Here is a 23,352-nt window from a genome sequence, read left to right on the forward strand (position 1 = left end):
ACGTAAAAGTATAAGTTATTCTTCTCATTGTACTTTATATATGAAAAAAGTTTAATTTGCTGAAACAAAGTCATGTTAAGCGAAACTCCCCTACTTGTAATAAACCAGAAGTACGTCATTAGTGTTTTTATTACTGCAGTCCTTGTAATTTAGCTTAGCAAGTTACTATCTCTCAAGAGAAGACGAGAACACCCATTTATGAACAAGTAATAATATATTAGGATCCGACGTTTAAAGTGAACAAGCTTTCATAGAACGTTAATAAGCCATCGTCGCGTGCCAACTGAATCATCATCTTGTTAGGATAGCGAAATATGATTATTAATTAACCTTTAGCCATGGTCTCTGGTTGAATAATATCCACATGAGTTGCAATCACGAGTTATGTTTATTTCAATCTAAATACAAACACAAGAAACGGGGTGTGCCAGATCCGGGATAGCGTTCCTCGTTTGTGTGTGTATTTTCTTATATCAAATCCACATTGTGCTATCTGCTGAGTCCACCGAGGGAAATCGAAACCCTGATTTTAGCGTTCTAAATCCTCGTTTGTGAATTGATCGCTTTGGTATAAAACCGAAATTTCTTAATTAAAATTTCAGAGACTGAAAAACAATAGTCTTATAGTTTGTTTTTAGGTGTACAAGATATGTAAACTTCTTTTATCATTTTATTACGTATAGTATTTAATGGTATAAGATTTAGAAGTAATTTTATGACATGAATTTCAGTTAGTCATTGTACTGAAATTTATTGATTTCGCACAGTGACGACACACGTAGTTCGTATATCCAAATGAAATGTTCCCTATCAACAAACTTTTTTCTAACCTTCTATTCCTTTGTTTGTTTGAAGTTAAGTATAAAGCTACACATTGGGCTATCTGTGCTGTGCTCGCCACTCGTTTCGAAACACGGTTTTTAGCTTGTACGTTTGCAGAAATACCGCTGTGTCACTGTTGGACCCAAGTTTCTGTCCAAAGCTGTTTATATCTGCATGGTGTTATATATGACAGATTTTTGCCTAATCTGTTTAATAGATTATGATTTGTTACGTCGTTAAAACAACCTTAAAATGACGTATCGACTGACTTATTAGTTTAAAATGTGGAAAGGTGTGCTAACTTGAACAATGAGGTCACAACAAGTGCCGGGTTTAGTGTTAATGGAACACCATCACATGAATTAGGTGTGATAATACTATAATCTGACAGTGTATAGACTATTTTCATAGTACCTGCGAAGTATGCTCACATCGACTGTGTGTTTGGCACACGGAACAGTAATAATACAAACTGTATTATTGTTAACTATAGCAATGAGTAATTGAGTTTATATCGAGTCATTGAAATTCTCAATGGCTCGGTCTGAACTAGTAACCACTCCAGTAATACAACGCTGAAACCTTACAACGCTAGAAACTGGTTTATAATACCCGTGGTGGGTACAGTACAGGTAGCCCATTGTGTAGCATTGCGCTTGACTTTAAACAAACAGATCAGTTAGTATCCTGAAGTATATCTACTGGTTATTTAAAACTTCCTCACACACGATAAGATTTCTAAAGAAACACACTCGTTTATATATTTAAAAGTTAAATTTATATAGTTAAAAGTCCATTTCAACATAAATGTATTTAATAGAAAAAAATAGAACTTGGTATTCGAAATATATTAAAATAAAATTTCATGTGTGAGCGTAACTCATATGCTGAAAAAATAAACATAATTGGGTTGGGAAATATTGTGTGTATGTGTGTGTGTGTGTATGTAATAATTTATTTATGATATCAGAATATGAACATTTGTTAACATAATTTTTAGAATAGAATTTTTTTCGTTATGTGTTTGAAGTTATTTGTGCTCTGCCCACACCGGGTATCGAAACACGGTTTCTAACTTGTAAGTCCGCAAACATACCGCTGTAACACTAGAGATATTAAAATAAAATCAGTTTGTTTTGAATTTCCCTCAAAGCTGCATGAGGGCTATCTCTTCTAGCAACCCTTAATTTGGTAGTGAAAGACCAGAGGGAAGGCAGCTAGTCATCATCACACACGCTTGAGCTACTCCTTTACCAGCGAATTGTGAGATTGACCGTTACATTATATAGTGCCCCACGACTGAAAGGGCGAGCATGTTAGCTGGGACGAGGATTCTAATCCATGACCCTGACTGTGAGTCAAGTTCCCGAATTATCTTGCCATATGAGGTCTTAAAATTAAATAAACATTATTTTCACGAACCCTAATCAGTATTAGTTCACTTTCACGTTTTGTTTGTTTGTTTGTTTGTTTATTTCAGAATTTCGCATAAACCTGAGCAACGGCTATGTGCGCATAGCCGTCCCTAATTTTGAACTGCTAGGCTAGAAGGAAAGGAGATAGTCAACAGTGCTTACTGTCAATTCTTAATCAAACAATCGTATGTGATTGAATATTGGAATTTCTCTGTTAGTCTTATCGCACACCCACAGCTCCCAACCATGGATTGCTGTTTGTTTTGGTTTTTTCTGACAGCAAGTTGCAAATTATGAATATGCGGATTCATGGGCATGCGAACGCGCACGTGATAAGCATTTTAGTTACTTTTTTGCAACATTTGTCTTAGGGAAAAAATAAACACAATTTGTTGTTTTACTTCATTGTTTTTTCTCTTTAGATAATATGGCGTAATACATTTTATATATATATTTTAGGCCTAACAAAAGTGTTAAAATTATACGTGGCTTTAGATTTTATTTTCTCTTTACTCCCTTTAAATTTTTTTATGTGTCTCACATCCGAAAAAGAGCGCTTCAGATCTATCTATTTTTACGTTAAGAATCTTGTGGTACAGATAACTAGAATTTCAAACAAACTTTTTGATACCTTCCCACCAACGAAGGGATTTTGTTCTAACGTTGAACAAAACACCTTGTAGGTTGCATACGGCAGACATTGTAATACTTTTACGAAGTCAGTCTGATGTAATGATATTTTGTCTACTGTCACAATTTAAAATAAAACTATAAGTTACAAGCGTTAAGACATCATTTTTAAAGAATATGGACATATAATAACAGCAGTTATTGAATAAGTAATCAGTTATTGAAATTGAAAGAAGCATCGAACTAGGCTATTTTTAGGTCTAATAACAAGGAATATAAAACAGTTATAACTCGATCGAGAATTAACAGTCAAGACAATTTTGTGACGACAATGGTTTGTATAGTATCAGTACATTGTACCATCAAAATAGGAATTTATTTCATTAACATTTTGTATGAAACAAGAAAAGAGCATTCACATATCTTTAGGAAACGTGAGAGTTCTTGTATAATCGTATGCTGTCCATTAGTCTTGAGGCCCGGCATAGCCAGGTGGTTACGGCGCTCGACTCGCAATTTGAGGGTCGCAGGCTCGAATCGCCGTTCCATGAAGCATGTTCGCCCTTTCAGCCGTGGGGACGTTATAATATTACACTTAGTCCCACTATTCGTTGGTAAAAGAGCAGCCCAAGAGTTGGCAGTGGGTGGTGATAACTACCTGCCTTCCCTCTAGTCTTACACTGCTAAATTAGTGCCGGATAGCGCAGATAGCTCTCGTGTAGTTGGCCTGGCATGGCCAAGCGCGTAAGGCGTGCGACTCGTAATCTGAGGGTCGAGGGTTCGCGCCCGCGTCGCGCTAAACATGCTCGCCCTCCCAGCCGTGGGGGCGTATAATGTGACGGTCAATCCCACTATTCGTTGGTAAAAGAGTAGCCCAAGAGTTGGCGGTGGGTGGTGATGACTAGCTGCCTTCCCTCTAGTCTTACACTGCTAAATTAGGGACGGCTAGCACAGATAGCCCTCGAGTAGCTTTGTGCGAAATTCAAAAACAAACAAACCCTTAGACTTATCGCATGATGGTTAAAGGATATGAATCGCAATCTACAGGTCACGTGTTCGAATTTCGTTACCGAACATGCTCGCCTTTCCAGCGTTATGATGTGACGGTTAATCCAACTATTAGTTAGGAAAATAGTAGCCCAAGGGCTGGAGATGTGTAGTATTAATCAGTTCCTTTCTTTCTCACCTGTCGCTTCCAAATTAGGTATGGCTGTCGCAGATAGCCCTCGAGTAGCTTTGAGCGAAATTCAACAAACAAAAGAATGTAATATTGTCTTTGTTAATAAAAGTACGTTAATTTTTAACGTAATTGACATTTAGATTAGAAACTCATAAACATATAGGTATATTGTTGATTTTGTTCCTACTGTTAAATCACATTGTAATCAAATCTGTCGCTCAGACTGGTGTTTATATAAAACTGACACTTAAATCTATGTATATATCTGTACATTTATGAATAAAGTTCATTGTAGGTTAGGTTATTCTAATATATAAAGTTATAAAATTACGAGAAAAATACCTGCCGCCAGTGATAAGAAACGTTTACCTTAATCTATCAGTTTATATATTTCATGGGCTTTAAAAATGTTAAAAATATCTTATATTTCAGTAATAATCTTTGTAGTGAATTGACACTTTGTAATTTCTTTGTTTAACGAAGTTCAGTTTTTTATTTTCTCAGTGATTTTCTTAAAACAGTCATTGTTTAATGTTTCCATAAATTTATCTTTAAGACTTTAAATCTCTGTATAATGATTAAATTCAAAGAATTGTATTGTGTAAGTTATGCTTTATTTTTTCTTTAATTTATCTTTATTAACACTGTTGGTTAAAATGTTTTATTTTATAAATATACTCACACACACATGTGTTAGGTTTCCAAAAGTAAAATTGAAAAGGACTGAAAAAAAAAACCCATAAATATTGTGTGTGTGGGTATGTGTATTGTTTTTTACAATGATTATTTTTGCATCGTTTGCTTGGAATAACTAGTTAGGACCAATGTAATCTAATTAACGGAATCGCGAGATATTGTAAGAATTGAAACGGAGAATATCGCTAAAAGCGAGGATTAAGATCTTATAAATTAGTACATAATAATAGTTCTAAGTTTTGTTTTATGGCATTGCATACTTTTTAGATTAGTATATCACATTATACCGTGTTTCTCCGAAAATAAGACAGGGCTTATATTAATTTTCACTCCAAAATATGACACTAGGTCTTATTTTCGGGGGATGTCTTATTTTGATATATTAAAAAAATGAAGTTACAAAGTAAAACTATTAAACTAACCATTTAAAATAAACTATTATTAAACTATTAAACTAACTGATTAATACTTAAACAAACTAATTAACTAACTATTAAACTAATTAATAAATTAATTTTGTTTTATTTCTTTCCTCTTCCTGCCACTCTTAACTAGGGCTTATTTTAAGGGTAGGGCTTATATTAAAACTATCCCCAAAAATCACACTAGGTCTTATTTTATAGGTAGGTCTTATTATCGGAGAAACACGGTATATATTGATTACTAGATAAATTTTTAGTTCTGATCTCTGTAGGTAACGTGTCTTAATCAGAAATCAATACACTCTAAAATACATGTACTTTGTTTCTTTTTTAAAATGTGAACTCGTATCCACTTTCAATTTTAATCACAATTTATGTAAACAAAGAAATACCATAATGTTCTTATTCCAACATGTCGCTATAGCTTTTAATTATAATTATGAAGTAATTGAGTAACTCGTATAGGCCTAAGTATAGAAGTTGGATTTTTGTTACATATGAACCACTTCCGGACATGACATTACGGAATTTTCTTTCTTTCTTTTTCAGTAGTTCACTACTTACTACTTAATCCTATTCGCGTCGTATGGCCTTATCAGCAATTTATAGTGTTTAATGTTAATGTTTTATGTGTGAGAATGGGATCGTGCTGGTAGAACTCTGGATTATGGAATTGGCAAGTCTAGTTCTAATTTGTACGATATCAAAATATTCTCAGCTCTTTAAGCTGTGGTTGTGTTACAAAAGTGGCAGTCAGTTCTTCAGCCATAACTGTGTGGTATTGTGTTGTTAGCTGGCTTCCTTCTCTTTGCTCAGTAGTCCCAAATTACGAACGGCTGAAGATAGTCTTTGTAATTTTGCAATAAATACAAATCTGTCTTATTTTTAAAAATGTTAACAATACAGTACGCGGTTTTTCGTATATTCATTCATGACAAGTGTTTTGAACCTTGTTTTCCTGGATACAAATATTTGTCTTAACAAACATTTTATTTCGTATCAGAACAGTATTAGACTGTCGTTTAAACATTTCACTGTTCCTGCGTCGTTTAGAAACTCAGAAGTGTTAACTATATTCCAAAGCCCTCAGATTTTGTTTCTTTGTTTTTGAATTTCGCACAAAGCTACATGAGGGCTATCTGCGCTAGCCGTTCCTAATTTAGCGGTGTAACACTAGAGAGAAGGCAGCTAGTCATCACCACCCACTGCCATTTCTTGGGCTAGCTACTCTTTTACCAACGAATAGTGGGATTGACCGTCACTTTATAACGTCTCCACGGCTGAAAGGGCGACTATGTTTGGTGTGACGGAAATTCGAGCCCACGACCCTCAGATCACGAGTCGAACGCCTTAACCACCTGGCCATGCCGGGCTCCAACCGTATTGAAACAAAGCGTGTTAAATTCTTGAAAGCATTTTAATGAAAATGAGTAGATATGATACTTTGAACGTTTAATCTCTTATAATATGAACTTTCATGCAGAACGAGAATAACCGGAGATATCTTGTGCCCCCCCCCCTTTTTTCTATTACATACGTAAAATTTCAACTTCTAAATCCCAAAAAATCATCTGAGATCCAGATCATACTTTTCGTGTGATAAGGAGTTATTAACCCGAAACTGCCCTTTCTCTCAATTATAAAAAAATGTTTCAAAGTGACTCACAATCCAGATCAGAATCAAATTTAGAAAGGACAGTCCCATACTAATCCCCCATCTTGTGTACAAATTTCATATACAATAACGTATTAGTTCTTTGAGATACGCGCGTGGAAACACTCGATCTCTCTCTCTATCTTTCAGACGCACACACATACTCTTTCTTTCCCTCTTCGGGGCAAAGGTAAAAAATGGGTTGTGTGACTTATTTTTTGTTAGAGCTGTAACTATATTATTGCAATAGTCTTGGATGAATCATTTGGACAGCGGGACTTATTATTCCAGCAACTTGTTTTTATTTTTACTTTTACTTTGACTGTTTTGATTACATGTAACTTCCCATATTTGCACTAAACTCTTAAAATTTCAAAAGTGGTATATTGAATATACAACATTGGTATGTGCATGGTTTTATATATGTGTGAGCTGGGTGATGTCCGTGACTTGGCGATAAATTCGAACAATAAACGGACACTACACAATCCACTTGTTTTTAAATAATATATTCAAAACAAGTTAAACATATGCACACAATTCTTTATTCTACAGGATATCGCAGTTTTATCTAAAACTCTAAGCAATGTTTTTTCTTGACGAACGTCCACATCGGCTGATTCAGTTACTTTAGAATCCAACTGACAAGATAAATTATTTTTTCCCTACTGTTTTTTACCGTACAATCAGCCATAAGTTCACTCAACATTACCTTGTAGTTTACCACATTCATATCTTGCACTTCAAATAATTGTATCTTTCTTCAAAGTTCACACAAACTGGTTCAATTACTTCAGAACACCCCTTAACAAGACAAATTATTATCCTTATCTCTATTAAATTGTGAAACTCATTTTAAAATATCTCCCGTTATGGCTAATTACTCAAACGCCAGCTAACATCACGTTTTCTAACTTTTTACTGACTGAACTTTATTTTTCTCTACTTGACTTGCGCGTGCTGAATCACCTATATTTATGTTGTTCACTGAGGTCTCGAACTTTCTAAGCCATGCAAACGATACGATAACGTAACTATACTCAAGATAGAGAAAAATACCGAAGATCGAGTAACTTGGTGTCAACAACATTACAAAACTGAACCACACACACAACTCTTACCGAGCTATGCAACCAAGCATATCATAACTATCGCTTTAAATAACTCTATTGGTATGAAAAGTAAACATTCATTGAATATTAAATCACTAAATAAACTAACGGATAACTATTGAACTAAAGAGTCTTGTATATTCAACAAACTCCAAATTAGAATCATTAGTTATTAAGCTACAAAATAAATTAAATAAACCTTACATTATCTTGTGTATCCAGCGGTATGTTACTCTTACACTAGTTTAATATTGGTAACAAGTGTTTGTAACTATCATATTTTGCAGTAATGTCATGTTTTCATTTGTTGAAGAAGTGGTCAGTAGTCCCTGTTGGCGGCTTGAAGTAAACGATTAATCTGGACGTTTATCGACATATTCATTTTATCCTTTTGAAAAAACAACAACAGATTTTAACAGAGAGAAAGGGGGGTCACACAAAAATCTATCTTTAAACCATGGAAAACAAATATAATCAAAATATCCTGAAAATGGAGTAAGCTCAGACGACACATAGATACACATGGAATCGGTTCTGTAGTGCACTCGTCAGGACTGAGACACATTACAAGTTTTAAAATACAGTATGAATAATTTTCAGAACGTATTTAAGAGTTTGTGTTTCGGTACCGAAGTATTTTATTGATTTTAATATTCTTAACTTTATCAAATGAGTCGATTTTCGAGATTTAAAAAAATGTTACATGTGCATGCATAGATCTATATAATTCTAGAGAATCTATATCTTACTGTAGTTATCGGACCGTGTAAACTAGCATTACTTAACCGCTGGTATCTGTTGTATTTTATTCTTGTTTGTTTTCTACAAACATATAAAGGACTGTGTAAACCAACAATTGTCTTTATTGTTGATTAATTAGATTTGACGCTAAGTTAAAAGTAACTGTTACAGGTTATGAGGCACAACGTTCGATCGTCCGCGTGAAGTAGTGAGCTTTAAACGAAGTATTATCTTTAATAATTAGTTTCAGATGAATCTTTTTCTTTTCATTCATTAGCCTGCATTACATTTGATAATTTAAAATTACGCAAGTTTATTTTCAAAACGCAGTGGCTTTTTAAAAATTCTCAAAGTTCTAACAAATGCCACCTAGATAAATTGCAATTTATCACGAACGAAATATGAGCTCAATTTGAAAAATTCTAAGTTTTTTATAACCATGAGATTAATCTATCGCCGCCTAGAGACAGTTTTAAAAACAAAATTGTAGCATGAGCTTAAATTGCCTATAATTACTCGAGTTTTCTATTTCGCACTTGAAGTAAAGTACTTGAAAGAAATGAGACAAATGAGCAGGAAAAATAAATAAACGGATTTTTTTACTTCCAGGAAGATATTTCAAGAATTTGATTTTTCGCACTGATTAATAAATTAGCAGACGACATTTCAGAGTTTTATCATCTGTATGTATGATCTACAGTAACATCAGCGTGTAAGTGTTGAAAGAAACTCTCAAATCATAAACATCAGGTAGCGTGTGACTGATAACTAAATTTTTCACACGTCAAAAAAATGCAAACAAAAACAATGAACATTTTGTGTTGAGATTCTAATTAATTTCCCAAAAAATACTTTATTATTATTAAGGCTTACTTTCATATGATAATGTAATGTATGATAACAGTGATTTATGGCTAAAGTTTTATTGCTGAAAATAACAATGTATTTACTTCAACTTTAAATGAAAACACAATAATGATCGGCCCGTCATTGTCAAGCGTGTTAAGGCGTTCGAGTCGTAATCCGAGGGCCGCGGGTTCGAATCCCGGTGGCACCAAACATGTTCACCCTTTCAGCCGTGAGAGCGTTATAATGTTACGGTCAATCCCACTATTCGTTGGTAAAAGAGTAGCCCAAGAGTTGGCGGTGGGTGGTGATGACTAACTGCCTTCCCTCTAATCTTACACTGGTAAATTAGGGACGGATAGCGCAGATAGACCTCGAGTAGCTTTGCGCGAAATTCAAACCAAACCAATAATGATCAAAAGTAAATATATTCACCTAATGTGTTATGCAAGAAAATAATATAAACTATAGGAACGCTCAGAAGAGGGTGCCACGCAGCGTTGATTATATTCGTCCTTCAAAAAATATGTAAATGTATCCGTGTGTCCGTCGTTATCATCGGACACGCACCAGATAATGAGCAATAATTCCACATACGTCCACCGAGCTTGATCAAAATCTTATATTTGACTGAGGTATAAAGCAAAAATAATGTGAAAAATCGGAACCGTGTTAATAGATAAGGATGTTTAAATTTTTATGACCTTTCTATTACCTTGACCTTTGTCCTCGACCATCTAAAAACTCACCACTTCTAATTTGGGTCATAGTACAAATGTATACCAACGTTCGTCCATTCAGCCATTTCCGATTAATTCTGCTGACAACACACACACACAGAGGGGTGACAATATAACCATCGCTGACGGAGAAAATTTGATCGATAATCAGGAAACTAAATTTTTGGATAACAATCGCTGTAATACAGATCTCTAACATGAGAACATGACCTTAGTACCACGGTTGGACAGCGATAAATTTATGGACTTACATCCGCTAAAATCCGGGTTCGTTTTTCTCGTAGTGATAACACAAACACACACACATACAAAATAACCACATGTGATTTGTTCTACAACAACAAAAAACGATGTAGACTTAACTACAGTAGTATATGGTTGTAGGGAATATTTCCCATAATGCTTTCATTCTACGCGAAAAGAGGTGAGTATTGGGATTATACAAAAATTCATTTTTTGGTATTTTAAACAGCTTAGTTTGGTTTGAATTTCTCGCAACGCTACATGAGAGCTACCTGCGCTAGCCATCCCTAATTTATTAAAGACTAGTGGGAAGGCAGCGAGTCATCACCACCTACCGCCAACTCTTGGGCTACTCTTTTACCAACGAATAGTGGGATTGAGAGTCATATTATAACACCCCCACTGCTGAAAGGGCGAGAATGTTTGGTGTGACAGGGATTCGAACTCACAACCCTCGGATTACGAGTCAAGTGCTTTAACCATCTGGCCATGCCGGGCCTTAAACAGCTTAGCTGCTGAGTAATAAGTTAGTAGTATCAATGATGGATATTCTTGAAATCCTATGATGAATAAAAGACAAATAAAAACACTATATAAATAATATATATGCACTAGCATTATAACAAGCGACTTAGCATGAACCATTGGTGAATGTGCGAGACTATGTCTAAGTAGCCAAGGTTCGCGCCCAGCACTTTAGAAGCGTGGATGTATTAAAAAAGCGAGGTAAAATAATTTACCCGAAACAGGACAGAAACCACTTCGAGAGGTCACTTGTTTTAACCGATCGCAGTAGGATATTGTGTGTCGGTCAATCAGTCAGTAGACACAAAATGATGTCACATAAAGGACACTTAATGTTGCAATCTGTAGTGTCGTGACATCAGTAAAATGTGCAAATGACTTACGATATCTGTTACTCTCATGATATCTGTTACTCTCACTTTTGGTTTTATTCACTCTTGAAATAAAAAACGTTTGGGCCCCTGCAGAAGTACGTTTAGAGTTGTTGGGTGGGGCGATAGTTGGTTGTTTGTGGTGTCGGTTAATTGCCTTCCAACTAATGTAGTTAAAAAACAAACTATAAGAAGCCTACTGTTGTTTTGTCGATTTCCTGTTCCCATGGTTACTGAGAAAAATGGAATTCCCCGAAACCGTACAACTCAGTGACAAGTAGTGAACCGACAGATTGGTCATCAGGTTTATTTTTACCACAAATATCCCAAGTTTCTATTTTCGCAAAATACTTGACGTCATTGTAGTATCCTCCTTGATCCACTTTTGTTTGTTGAACAATTTTCAAGAATTGCACGAGCGCCTTTCAAGTGCTCCCATTCGATAACAATAATTAATTTTGGACAACGAAATAACTAGTGTACACAACGGAGAAGAGAATGAAATATTGTAAACAACGTTGCATGTTGTAAGCTGTGGTAGTAAAGAAGAACTATAGTCACATTGTCCCTTACAATAGTTCGTTGATCGACAGGGTTTCTTGTATATAACTTTATATTGTAACAGGTTTCCTAGTACTCGTTTCTACTTTCTATAGTGTAAACTGATTCACTTCTTATAAACAAACTGGTTTGTACCCCGCTACAGCTTTAACTGTCAAACTATTCAGCTTGGTATAAATTGTCTAATGTGAAGGTCATAAAATGAAAAATATAATCATTGAAGAAAAGACGTCACGTGGTACTGTACGTAAAATCTAAAACTTGCAGCACACATGAAACAATTGCTTCATGAAAGTCATTAGTGAATTAGTGTTCCAGCAGGAGGCGTCTTAATTCGTGCTGAACAGTCATTAAAATTACGTCATTTCTTATTTTTAAGATACAGTAAATTAATTAGTCTCTTTACAGTTCAATAATATTTCTCTTAGTGACTGTATATCTGTGTTTGTTTGTACATACTACCAAGTGAACGAAAATAAGTGAAATTTGTAGTGTCTGTTTTTTTTTTATTAATTTGACACTAGATGGAGAGGCTGATCAGAGAGATGCAAAATCCGGAAGCGGGAGTTCCCGTGAGGAGTCAGAAGTCGTTCCTCACATCCATTCCATGTGCCTTTATGGGTAAGTTTATCGATCTCTGTATTATTTAATTCTTTGTGACGTCATTATGCTTAAAACGTCAACAATTTATGGCGTCATCTTAAACCTCGTTACATTGAAGAATAACCACTCGCTCACCAAACCAACACAAAATTCTTTCTTAGTTTATGAAACACATACATCTTTCATATAGCTTTGACATAATGAGTTATTGGTTTTAGTTGCTTTTTTACCAGTTGAAATCAAACATTTACACTTATATAATTTGTGAAAACTGACGAGACTTTGTTTTATCACAGAATTAAATTATTTGCGAAATGTTTTTTTGTCGTTCATCAGACCGAGAAAATTGACATTTAAAGACATTTGTGAAGAAAAGAAAGTTCAGTCGTGTATATACCATTAGTGAGAGTCTCGTTTAGTGACGTTGGCTAGCAACGCATGACGTCATTTGTCAAGATATGAGAGCTTTCATCCTCTTCACATTTCAACACTTTAAAATATGTCGTATTTTATTAAGTAACTGTGGATATTTATTGTTGAGTTACACAGTAATGCTCGTACTTGTAGCTAATTGATAGTTCGACGATAGAATTATTTTTCTTGCCATCTCTTTAAATAACCTGAAATAATGTACATGAAATAGTTTGACAACGACAGTACCTACATGATGAAAGAATGCATTCTAATCATAATAATTAAGATAGGATAAATAGCATATTTAACTGGCTGTGCTCATAACTGGGTGTGTTGTTTGTTCTGATGTACATTGGTAGCTTGCTTTGATCAGAAGTTAGTAATGCATATAAATATATCTATTACTAACAGGTTAGTATACTGTTATTATCTGGATCACCACAAACAGGTTAGTGTACTGTTATTATCTGGATCACCACAAACAGGTTAGTATACATGCCAGTATGCCATCATCCTTGGACCACCACTAACAGACGTTACCGTTTTTCTTTTGTTATAACTGAGACATTATGATCTTCTGCAAGATAAATTTATAATCCAGGTGTCACTCATGTGTTTCGTTGCGTGGAACATTTTTCTCGTCAAAACACACATTGATTTATTAGCTGAAAAAAGAAATCGTGAGCTTTTTCCTGAAAACTGAATTGTTGTTACTAGTTGGAAGGTAAATTCTACTTTAATTTTTTGAAATGTTCCATGTCTCTAGATGAAATTTTTATCGACTAGACAGGTTTGGTTTAGTTTGAGTTTCACGCAAAGCTACACGAGGGCTATCTGCGCTAGCCGTCCGTAATTTAGCAGTGTAAGATTAGAGGGAAGGCAGTTAGTTATCACCACCCACCGCCAACTCTTAGGCTACTCTTTTACCAACGAATAGTGGGTTGGTCCGTTACATTATAACGCCCCCACGGCTGAAAGGGCGAGTATGTTTGGTGCGACGGGGATTCGAACCTGCAACCCTCAGATTACGAGTCTAGTGCCTTAACCACCTGGCCATGCCTGGCCCCAGGTGGAGATATGATGTGTGAGTTGTAGATTAAACCTCAGAAATGTAACTTTTTTTTAAACCTTGTATGACTGAAACGTCACAAAAATTATATTGTAATTTTTGAAACTAAGAAAATACGAACTCGGCATATCCTTGACTTCAGAAGAGTTGCACAGACTAACTATATGTTAAGAACACCCAGAAATATTTTTCCATAAATTACGATATTAATCCTTTATTCGTAGAATCCCATTGACATTTCATAAAAAGCAATGTTTTCGTCACAACAACCAAAAACACCCAAATGAACAAAATCTGAAATGTATACACACATATGCTAGTGTGCGTGTGCGTGTTCGTGTGTATTTATATATATATATATTTATGTTTATATATTTATTTTAAATTCATAACAGTGCTTCAATCCCCATCGTAAACTTTTTTCCTACACTCTCACTGACCTCTGTCCATTTATGAGAGGAATCTGCCTCATTCTTCTGTTTATTGCAAGTTTTCAGATTTCTGTCCGGTTCAGACCAGTTTAAATACGCATACAGTAAGGTATTTTGAACTCAAATTCACGATAACTATTCAATAACAGCATCAGGAGCTTCTGATAAGACGCACACAAGAAGGTAGTTTGAACTCAGGTTCACAATAATGAGTAAAGTACAGCATCAGGATCTGTTAGTCATCCATCCTGTTACACTCAATTACAATTGAGTCTTTAATAATCCATTCGCGACCATAACGAGACGAAATATCTACAAGTTTTTCTAAACATTTATTTCAGATGACAGTCTGATGCTTTGATATCCTGATATTCCAGTAATGTTTAGAAAGAATATTAGGACAGAGGTCACGTGAATGAATCAGTCTCTTCCTGTTTTGAACAAACCTTTTTGCAACATGTTTACATCACTTGTATTACACGTATTAAAACCACGTTACAAATGTAACTTTGTAAACAAAACATGAAACTTTTATTTACCTCTTAATTGTTAAAATACTCTTATATATTGAGTAGAAACTTTAAAAAGTTTCAGTGCTTGTGATTTTCCTCGACCGGCAAAAGCACTTAGTGTGGAATTGTGTAAATGCATACATTCTTAGCACAGCTTTACAGACTTTACTTCCATGAGCATTTTCAAGAGTTCTGACACTTACTTAACGTGTACAGTTCTGTTACACTTCAGGTAAGTAGATGCAGAAATAAGGTAAGACACAACAGGAAAACATCTGAATATTCGATATTTATTACTACAAATTGTGAAGTGTGAAAAGCTATTGCTAGAATTTGTTCATATTTTCTTATACTTGCAACATTCAGCAAAGTAGTCCAAGTGCGTGTATCCTTCAGAAAATGATTTTGTTGGATTATCTCCACTATAATTCTTTCTCTGGAATTTGACCGTTATTTTTAAGCACTTCGCAGGAATGTTAAACTATTTTTTTGAAAAGTAACGATTATTTTATACACAATTCTAAATGTAAGACACTTTTCATTCTCAAAATTACAATAAAATGCCAATAACTTACTATACAAGATTAAAATCGGTAAAAATTCGTGAGACTGGAAAAGTCTCGTACACTCCACATGTTTCGACATATAAAAATGTGTCATCCTCAGGAGTGTAATGTTTTGCAATGAATAACACTTAACACAATTACTAGAAGACCAATTTGGATATTAACAATTTCTTGCCATCTGCTGAGAACATTTCTAGCAGGTCCATCATCTTTATTTAATAATTTACGTTTATTTTTTTTTAATATTTAATTATCTCAAACGATTCACGTGTATTCGTATTTATTAGATTTCTAGGTTGTGTAAAAATAATAGTTGTTCTCCATTCAGTTGTGTGTTTAGTTGAAATAGAAATATTATTATTTAAACATTTTTTGTGTTCATTCATTTTGAATAATAAATTTCTTTTGGTCTGTCCTATAATAACTCGATTTTAGAAATAATGGTTACAAGTAACTTTGTAGAAGTATGTGTTGAAAACTTTCTTCCAAATTAATAACAGTTGATAAACAAAACGAAGGTTTAGTTAAGGGTTCTCATTTATTTCCTTTATTATGTTCCCCCCGCTAGTACAGCGGTATGTCTACGGATTTACAACTTTAAAATCAGCGGTTCGATTCCCCTCGGTGGGCTCAGAAGATAGCTCCATGTGGCTTTACTATAGGAAAATACACACATACACTCCTTCATAAAATGGTTTAAGAGAGACAGTTTTGAAAGATAATCGTTAGAAATAGCAGATAAAAACCTGCAGTATGATTAAGGTATATCGAGGAGACATTTTTTATTTGGCGATAAAGTACAGAAAAAATATTGAATTTTGGTAATTACTTTAAAAACATTGATAATTCTACAAGATTTGATTATGAAAATTGGAGAAATGGCTGTTTAGTTTTTTTATATTTAATGAATAAAAATATGGATAAATTACAAACTGACATTCATCGCAAACCCTTCCCTGTAATCATTCAGCCACATCAGAAACCTGTTTTTTACTCTTATGTAGATAGAATACTACAATTATATTGCAAACACGATGATACTAATTACGAGTTATATTTATTTAAGCACGTAGCAGTAGAAAGAAGTTTTAATCCTCAATGTTGACAGCTGCCAACAAACTAAAAAACAAAAACAGGGACAAAAGTATGAAGTTAAAACCATTTGCCGAAAAAGGTAAAAAATAGAATGTTTGACAAACAGTTAAGTCTCCCGTTGGTACAGAGGTAATTCTACTGGTTCGATTCCTGGCGCTAGCTTCAGCAGATAGTCTGGTGTAGGTTTGCTAAAAGAAAACATACTGTAACATTTACATCAGACTTATTTTATCAAATGATGAAGAAAATTAAAACAAACAAACATATATTTCCAATATACAAACCAATAAACACTTAGTAAAATTCTTAATACAATTAAAGATAACTGACTTAATGGAAAAATTTGGCATATATATACATCATATCATGTGAAAGTAAAGTAACTTACATAAGAGAAACTAAAAGAAATTTAACATTCACAAAATAAATTTTAAAAACAACAGTATTACTATTTTACCTTTAGCAGAACGCCTCAGTAAAACTAAACCTAAAATTCAATGAGAAACTTATCTTAGCACAACCTGGAAATTTAATTAGCATGAATATACGTGAATCGATTGAGATAATTGAATATTAAAAAATAAATATAAATTAGTAAATAAGGGTGATGGACCTGATAGAAATGTTCTCAGTAGATGGCATGAAATTCTTTAATATCCAAATTGGTCTTCTGGTAATTGTATAAATAAGGGTAATTTTTTACAAACATTACACTCCTGAGAACGACACATTGATGTATGTCGAAACAGGTAAAGTGTATGAGATTGTTTTCTCGTCTTATCGGTGCTTTTACCGATTTTAATCCTGTACAATAAGTTATTTATTGTAATGTTTAGATTGGAAATTGACTTTATTCGTGGAACTTAGTTACTTTTTATAAGTAAGTGAAATATCAAAATAACTTCTTAATGCTGAACAAAAAGCAACCGAAAATTACTAACTACATGGAAATAAATAACTGGAAGAATTCGTTAACTATAAAAACTTGCTCCTAAACTGTTTTTATTGAGAAACTGTTGTTTTTATAAAAGAAGTTCAAATTATTGTTTATTTAACTTGAATATAAAAATCTATTATTTTTAATCTTTGTTTACTTCAACGTTTCACGTTTGTCACGCCAATAAAATTGCATATGAATATTTTAGAATAACATTTCAGGTTTTGATATCCACGTTGGATAGACAACAAGACAGCCCGTTGTATAGCTGTTTGCTTAAAAACAAACAAGCAAATGAAACCTTGTAAATAACCTTTTCCTATGTTAACAAAAATAACATTTACTCCCCCCTAAAAAAAGGAATTTGTCCAACTCCAAATCCAATTTTCGGCACAAAAACTGTTTATTGTTTAAACTTACCCTGTTGGGATAACCTTCAGCTGATGTGTAAATCAACGGACGTTTACTTTTTTCGCAAACACAAATTATAGACTGTAAGTTTGTCTGTAAAATCAAAAATATCTAATTTTGTTCACAAACGTTTAGTATTTAATCCAGTTGTGCCTTTATTAATATAGACACTTTCCTAATGCACTCACGTTTTTTTCAGGATACGATATTGTGGAATGGTTGATGGACAGACTAGACATCGAAGACATAGGTGAGACTTACTCAAAGATTCATGTCTTCAATTCGTCTGTTAAGTATATAGAAATACTGAAATAATTGATCGAACCCACATACAAGCATTCATTAATTTTATCAACCGATATTAATAGTTTTGCAATCTTATAGTGTTTTAAAACATCCAGACTGGATTTGTCACGACTTGCAAATTTTAGCCTAAGTTATCATGATTGGCAGTATTCGATAGCTTGTGAGATGAATGGCATTTAACTGTAAAGTTGCCTCTTCGAAAGAAAATATTCATAGCATCTGTTTTGCTTGAGATTCTGAATTTAAAATGAACAAGTTACGAGAAGTGTTAGGGGGTGATATTTCCAGTTAAAGTGGTTTTTATCGCACATTTTCAGGCTGTTGATTTCAAATGCTTCACCAGTTTTGATGTTTAAACCGTAAATGTTAATGTATGTACTCGTTACATAAATAACGCTTCAAGGATTCTTTTGTCGCTCATCGTGCAGCCCACTTGACGAGTTCTGGTACTGTAGAAAGGCCTGCTGGGCAGTGACTTGTGAGAGTGATAAACACGATTGATGTGAAAATGCTATTTTGACAAGCCTCTGATTTTGAACCTGAAATAGACAAATTACGAGGAATTTGATGAACAAAATATCTACAGTTAGTGTTATGTCATGATAAGAAACTTTAAGCTTGTTAAGATGTATTATTACTTAGTGTCATTTGAAGGGCAAAAATGGAACCATATCATTAATGTCCATACAGTTACTTTGTGTTCGTAAATAACGTGTTTCAAGTTATTTGTCCTTGCTGTAGAGTTCTAGGTTTACGTTATAGACTAGGCTGTAGAGTTCTAGGTTTACGTTATAGACTAGGTTGTAGAGTTCTAGGTTTACGTTATAGACTAGGTTGCTTTCAAAAGTTTAAAAAACAACAAGTAGAAGCCTTACAGTTACATCGCTCTGATAAAAAATAAAGATTTATACAATAAGTTATTACTACGTTACATTTCTGGTTCCCCACAGTTTCAGCTTTCTGGGGTTACTTCACTACTTACTCTTATTTTCTACAAACTACTAATATCAAAATGATTCTACGATAACCAAATATACCACTGTACTAAAGTATTTGTAACGTTTTTACAAATAATTGACAAACACTTATATAAAATCGCTTTTTTACTTTTACACTTGGATTACATATGTATGTATCTATATACTTATTTTAGTTTCCATTTGTGAATTAGTACGTGTTCTCATAATTTGCTAGCCGAAGCCATCCACATAGCTAACATTCTCTGCCAACACGGATATTTCTTTCCCGTTAATGATACAAAATTTGCGTTGAAAGACGACAGCACCCTCTACAGGTTTCAGGTGAGAACGAAAATTCAGAATATGATTAATCTATATCGGTAGCATTACTCTTTATTATTATAGCATTTTCAATTTTAGTTATTGTAGAAATGTAATTTTAACATAAATGTTACAGATAAAACTTGTTCACTTCCTTGAAATACACGAAGTAAATACAAATTTTATTATTACCGTTTTGTTTTAACATGACATAAGCAGTAGTAACACAAGACTCAGGTAAAATTTAAGATAATTTTAATAGTTTAAGAATGTATAACATCTAGTAACCAGAAGTTCATAAGGTATACGAAATATTTAAATAAAGTAGCTTCTTTACGCGATTAGATTTCAATCACTATAAGTCGATTTGTTTTTACAGAACAATTATCATTCTGATAGTAACAGAGATACAGTATACGTCTTATATTATTAAAGTGTGTATGTTTACTATATTTTTGCTGATACGCCATTATTCGTATGTACTGTCCTATTATTTCTCCTGATGAGATTTATTTTCCAGCAAATTTCTTCTTAGTCTGTAACAGAATCAATTTATTTCATTTTTCCTTTTTTATCAGTTTCTATAGAAACCATATTACTAGCGAGTGAGTTTGAACTGTGAGAAGGTTAGCTACGTTATATTTATAAACGTATATGGGATTTTTTGTGTTTTTTAAGCTTTCAGTTATTTTGTTAACGAAACGAAAAGGTGCGGCAGTTTTCGTAATTAACTTCAAAAAAATAATTCCAGTTTCGGTGATTTTAATTTTAACAAGGGTTTGCAATTCTTTCCAAATGTTTGCGTCTAAACCATGATAGGGTCAAAATTTCATTTAAACAGTATAGTAGCACACCTAATCCGTAGGTTTAAATTGATCGTGACAAAAATCCACAACGAGATTACTTGGTGTTTAGCGTATTAGTGCTTAACAACGTATTATGTACATATTTTTAATACGATCAATGAAATACTCAGAAACCGTTCACCATCACAAGCTGTGTAACAAGCCCAACTTTATTTCACAAAAAGATAAGTTATTTCATCGTTTACACGAAATATGAATTTTAACTATAATATTTTACTGAGTACATTAAGTACAGTATAATAAGGTACTTTCAAATCCATAATCCGGTTTTTAGTTGCAAACATTGTAAATCTTTGCTAAACGTTTGAAATACAAAGTCTTCAATAAATTTTCTTTCAATGTGTACTGAGATTTACTGAGTGAAAATCCACGATATGATTTGTCCACCTTTCTTCTTTTTTAATTTTATATCGCGTTGCTACCTTAAAAAACTTTTAATTTCCTTAAAGTTAAGTTGCGTTGAAATATCTTTTGTTATCAAAGGTTTTGGACGACATAAAAGTTCGGTACTTACGTCGATCGAGTAATTGCGTTGGAAACGAACCTGAATTAAATTACACCGTAGAAGAGCTGAAAACCAACACAACATACAGTCTTTTTCTTACAATACATAGGAGTAAAAATACCAGCACAATATAGAATGTTTTACTTAGAAACGCAGTAGAATTGGTACATGAGAAATATATTTAACTTTGAGTTTAAAGTATTGATACATTGTATTTTGTTTGTTTAAAAGAATGACGGTTTAAAGCGCACGTGAGCTGACAGTAACATTCCGTTATAAAACCTGCCCTATAATTTTATGTTTATAAGAAGCGTCAAATGTTGTTTAATACGTTCGTTTAGAAGAGGTGTGTATTGCATCGTGACTCATTTGTCGACAGATATGAATATATATATACCGTACTTTCTAGATAAAGTTTTTGTGTTTGTTTCGGTTTTCAAACACTGGATTTTGAAACATCGTAGTAAAAATATTACCACTAGAACTGCAACCAAACTACAGTGGTAATTGTCATTAGACATCTACATTAACTTGGTTGTGAATAAGCAAAGTCTTCAGATATGTAGTACTAAAGACGTGATGAAACAGCAATACGATACAATTTACGAAGTCTGGCAAGCTTTCAGTAAATATAAGTCTTTTATATAGAAAAATCAGAATTTGTAATAAAGTATTTTTGCTAAAAATTGATGGTTCAATAAATGAACATTAAAGAACATTAATAAATGTTCTTATTAAAAACATTACGTACAAAGTAACATAAAGTAACTATAACAAAACAGATATCAACTTTTTATATTTTTCTTCACACGCAAACTGCCATTTAGTTGATCAAACCCGAGACTTTGAAAATGTGTGAAGTATTTAAATAAGACAATGTTAGTAATATAGATAATAAATTACAGACAAAACTGTCAAACATTGTAATAAACTGTTGATAAAACTTTTATATTTAGATGCGTATCGTATCGACTACTATGATGAGGGCCCCTGCATGGTCAGGTGGTTAAGGCGTTCGACTCGTAATCCGAAGGTCGCGGGTTCGAATCCCCGTCACACCAAACATGCTCGCCCTTTCAACCATGGGAACGTTATAAAGTCATGGTCAATCCCACTATTCGTTGGTAAAAGAGTAGCCCAAGAGTTGGCGGTGGGTGGTGATGACTAGCTGCCTTCCCTCAAGTTTTACACTGCGAAATTATGAACGGCTAGGGCAGATAGCCCTCGTGTAGCTTTGCGCGAAATTGAAAACAAACAAACAAACAAACATGCTGTGATGAGATATGCGCCTCTATTTAAACCTTATCTTGACAGTGAACAGTGCTATGTATTAGAAGTTTAATATACAACCTCGCTTTACAAGTCGCATTCCTCTATTCATTATATATTTACTGTAGATTCATTTAACGCATTTAGATATTTATTAGTTGTTGATATGTCACGGTCTTCCACATCACTTTTTCACTGTTGCATCTCTTGGAAATTTTCAAATCATGAAACATAAATGTTTTAAATAACTGAAAAAAACTTGCTGTGTATAATGATTAAGTAGAAATATGGGTATAAAAGAAAGAGATGAGATGTCTATCTTTCAGTATGAAACTTCCGACTTGTACGATAAGTTGAACACGTTTGTAAGGAGATAAGAGTCAGAATTACGTCATATTTAATTTTCACTTAATATTTATCATTCCTCCTTAGTTAGTTAGATATCACCATTAGATTCCATCTTGGAACATAGGGCCGCAATCGTTTGCGGATTCTTCAACAAGTACTTAAGTGAGTAGGTTGTTAGCCCACTGCACCGAGCCGTCCATAATTTAGCAGTGTAAGACTAGAGGGAAGGCAGCTAGTCATCACCACCCACCGCCAACTCTTGGGCTACTCTTTTACCAATGAATAGTGGGATTGACCGTCACATTATAACGCCCCCACGGCTGGGAGGGCGAGTATGTTTGGCGCGACGCGGGCGCGAACCCGCGACCCTCGGATTACGAGTCGCATGCCTTACGCGCTAGGCCATGCCAGGCCGTCGTTCCTCCTCTACGTCTGAAATGATAATTAATTTTAATATTTCACATTTTAAACCATCAGCAGACATGTTTTCTATGTAATTACGAAGCAAGATAGGTGCACTGAACGTTCACTCTCTTTACTCGTTTCTACTAAAGACGTAATTAAAAGCAGTCTTGGCGTTTTTGTTTTAAGAAGGAAAGTGTTATTCACGTTTTGTCTCAGTATTGGCTTTATTATGTTAGCTGTTTCGGTATTAAAACGACAGTTGACTCCGACACTGTAGTATTTTTTACTAGAAACAGCAACAAATATTTTAATAATGTTACCAGACTATAAGACAAAACAAAGTCGACCAAAGTCATGTTGTCAGATGTACTAGTAAC

At 33.9% G+C, this 23,352-nt stretch overlaps 1 protein-coding gene across 2 annotated transcripts in view; it reads left to right on the top strand.

Moving 5' to 3' along the window:
* LOC143232032 (regulator of G-protein signaling 7-like) overlaps positions 1-23,352 on the top strand; it is a 98,228-nt gene that overhangs the window by 45,690 nt on the left and 29,186 nt on the right. Inside the window, exons 3-5 of one of the 2 annotated variants that reach the window (XM_076467030.1) lie at positions 12,483-12,579; positions 18,196-18,246; positions 19,497-19,603. In XM_076467030.1, coding sequence (XP_076323145.1) covers positions 12,483-12,579; positions 18,196-18,246; positions 19,497-19,603 — 255 coding nt within the window. Of the gene's footprint in view, positions 1-12,482; positions 12,580-17,370; positions 17,398-18,195; positions 18,247-19,496; positions 19,604-23,352 lie in introns of those variants that run through there. The other variant, XM_076467032.1, reaches the window with a different exon arrangement.

The sequence above is a fragment of the Tachypleus tridentatus genome, chromosome 11 (assembly GCF_004210375.1).
Source record: "Tachypleus tridentatus isolate NWPU-2018 chromosome 11, ASM421037v1, whole genome shotgun sequence".
Taxonomy (NCBI): Eukaryota; Metazoa; Arthropoda; class Merostomata; order Xiphosura; family Limulidae; genus Tachypleus; species Tachypleus tridentatus.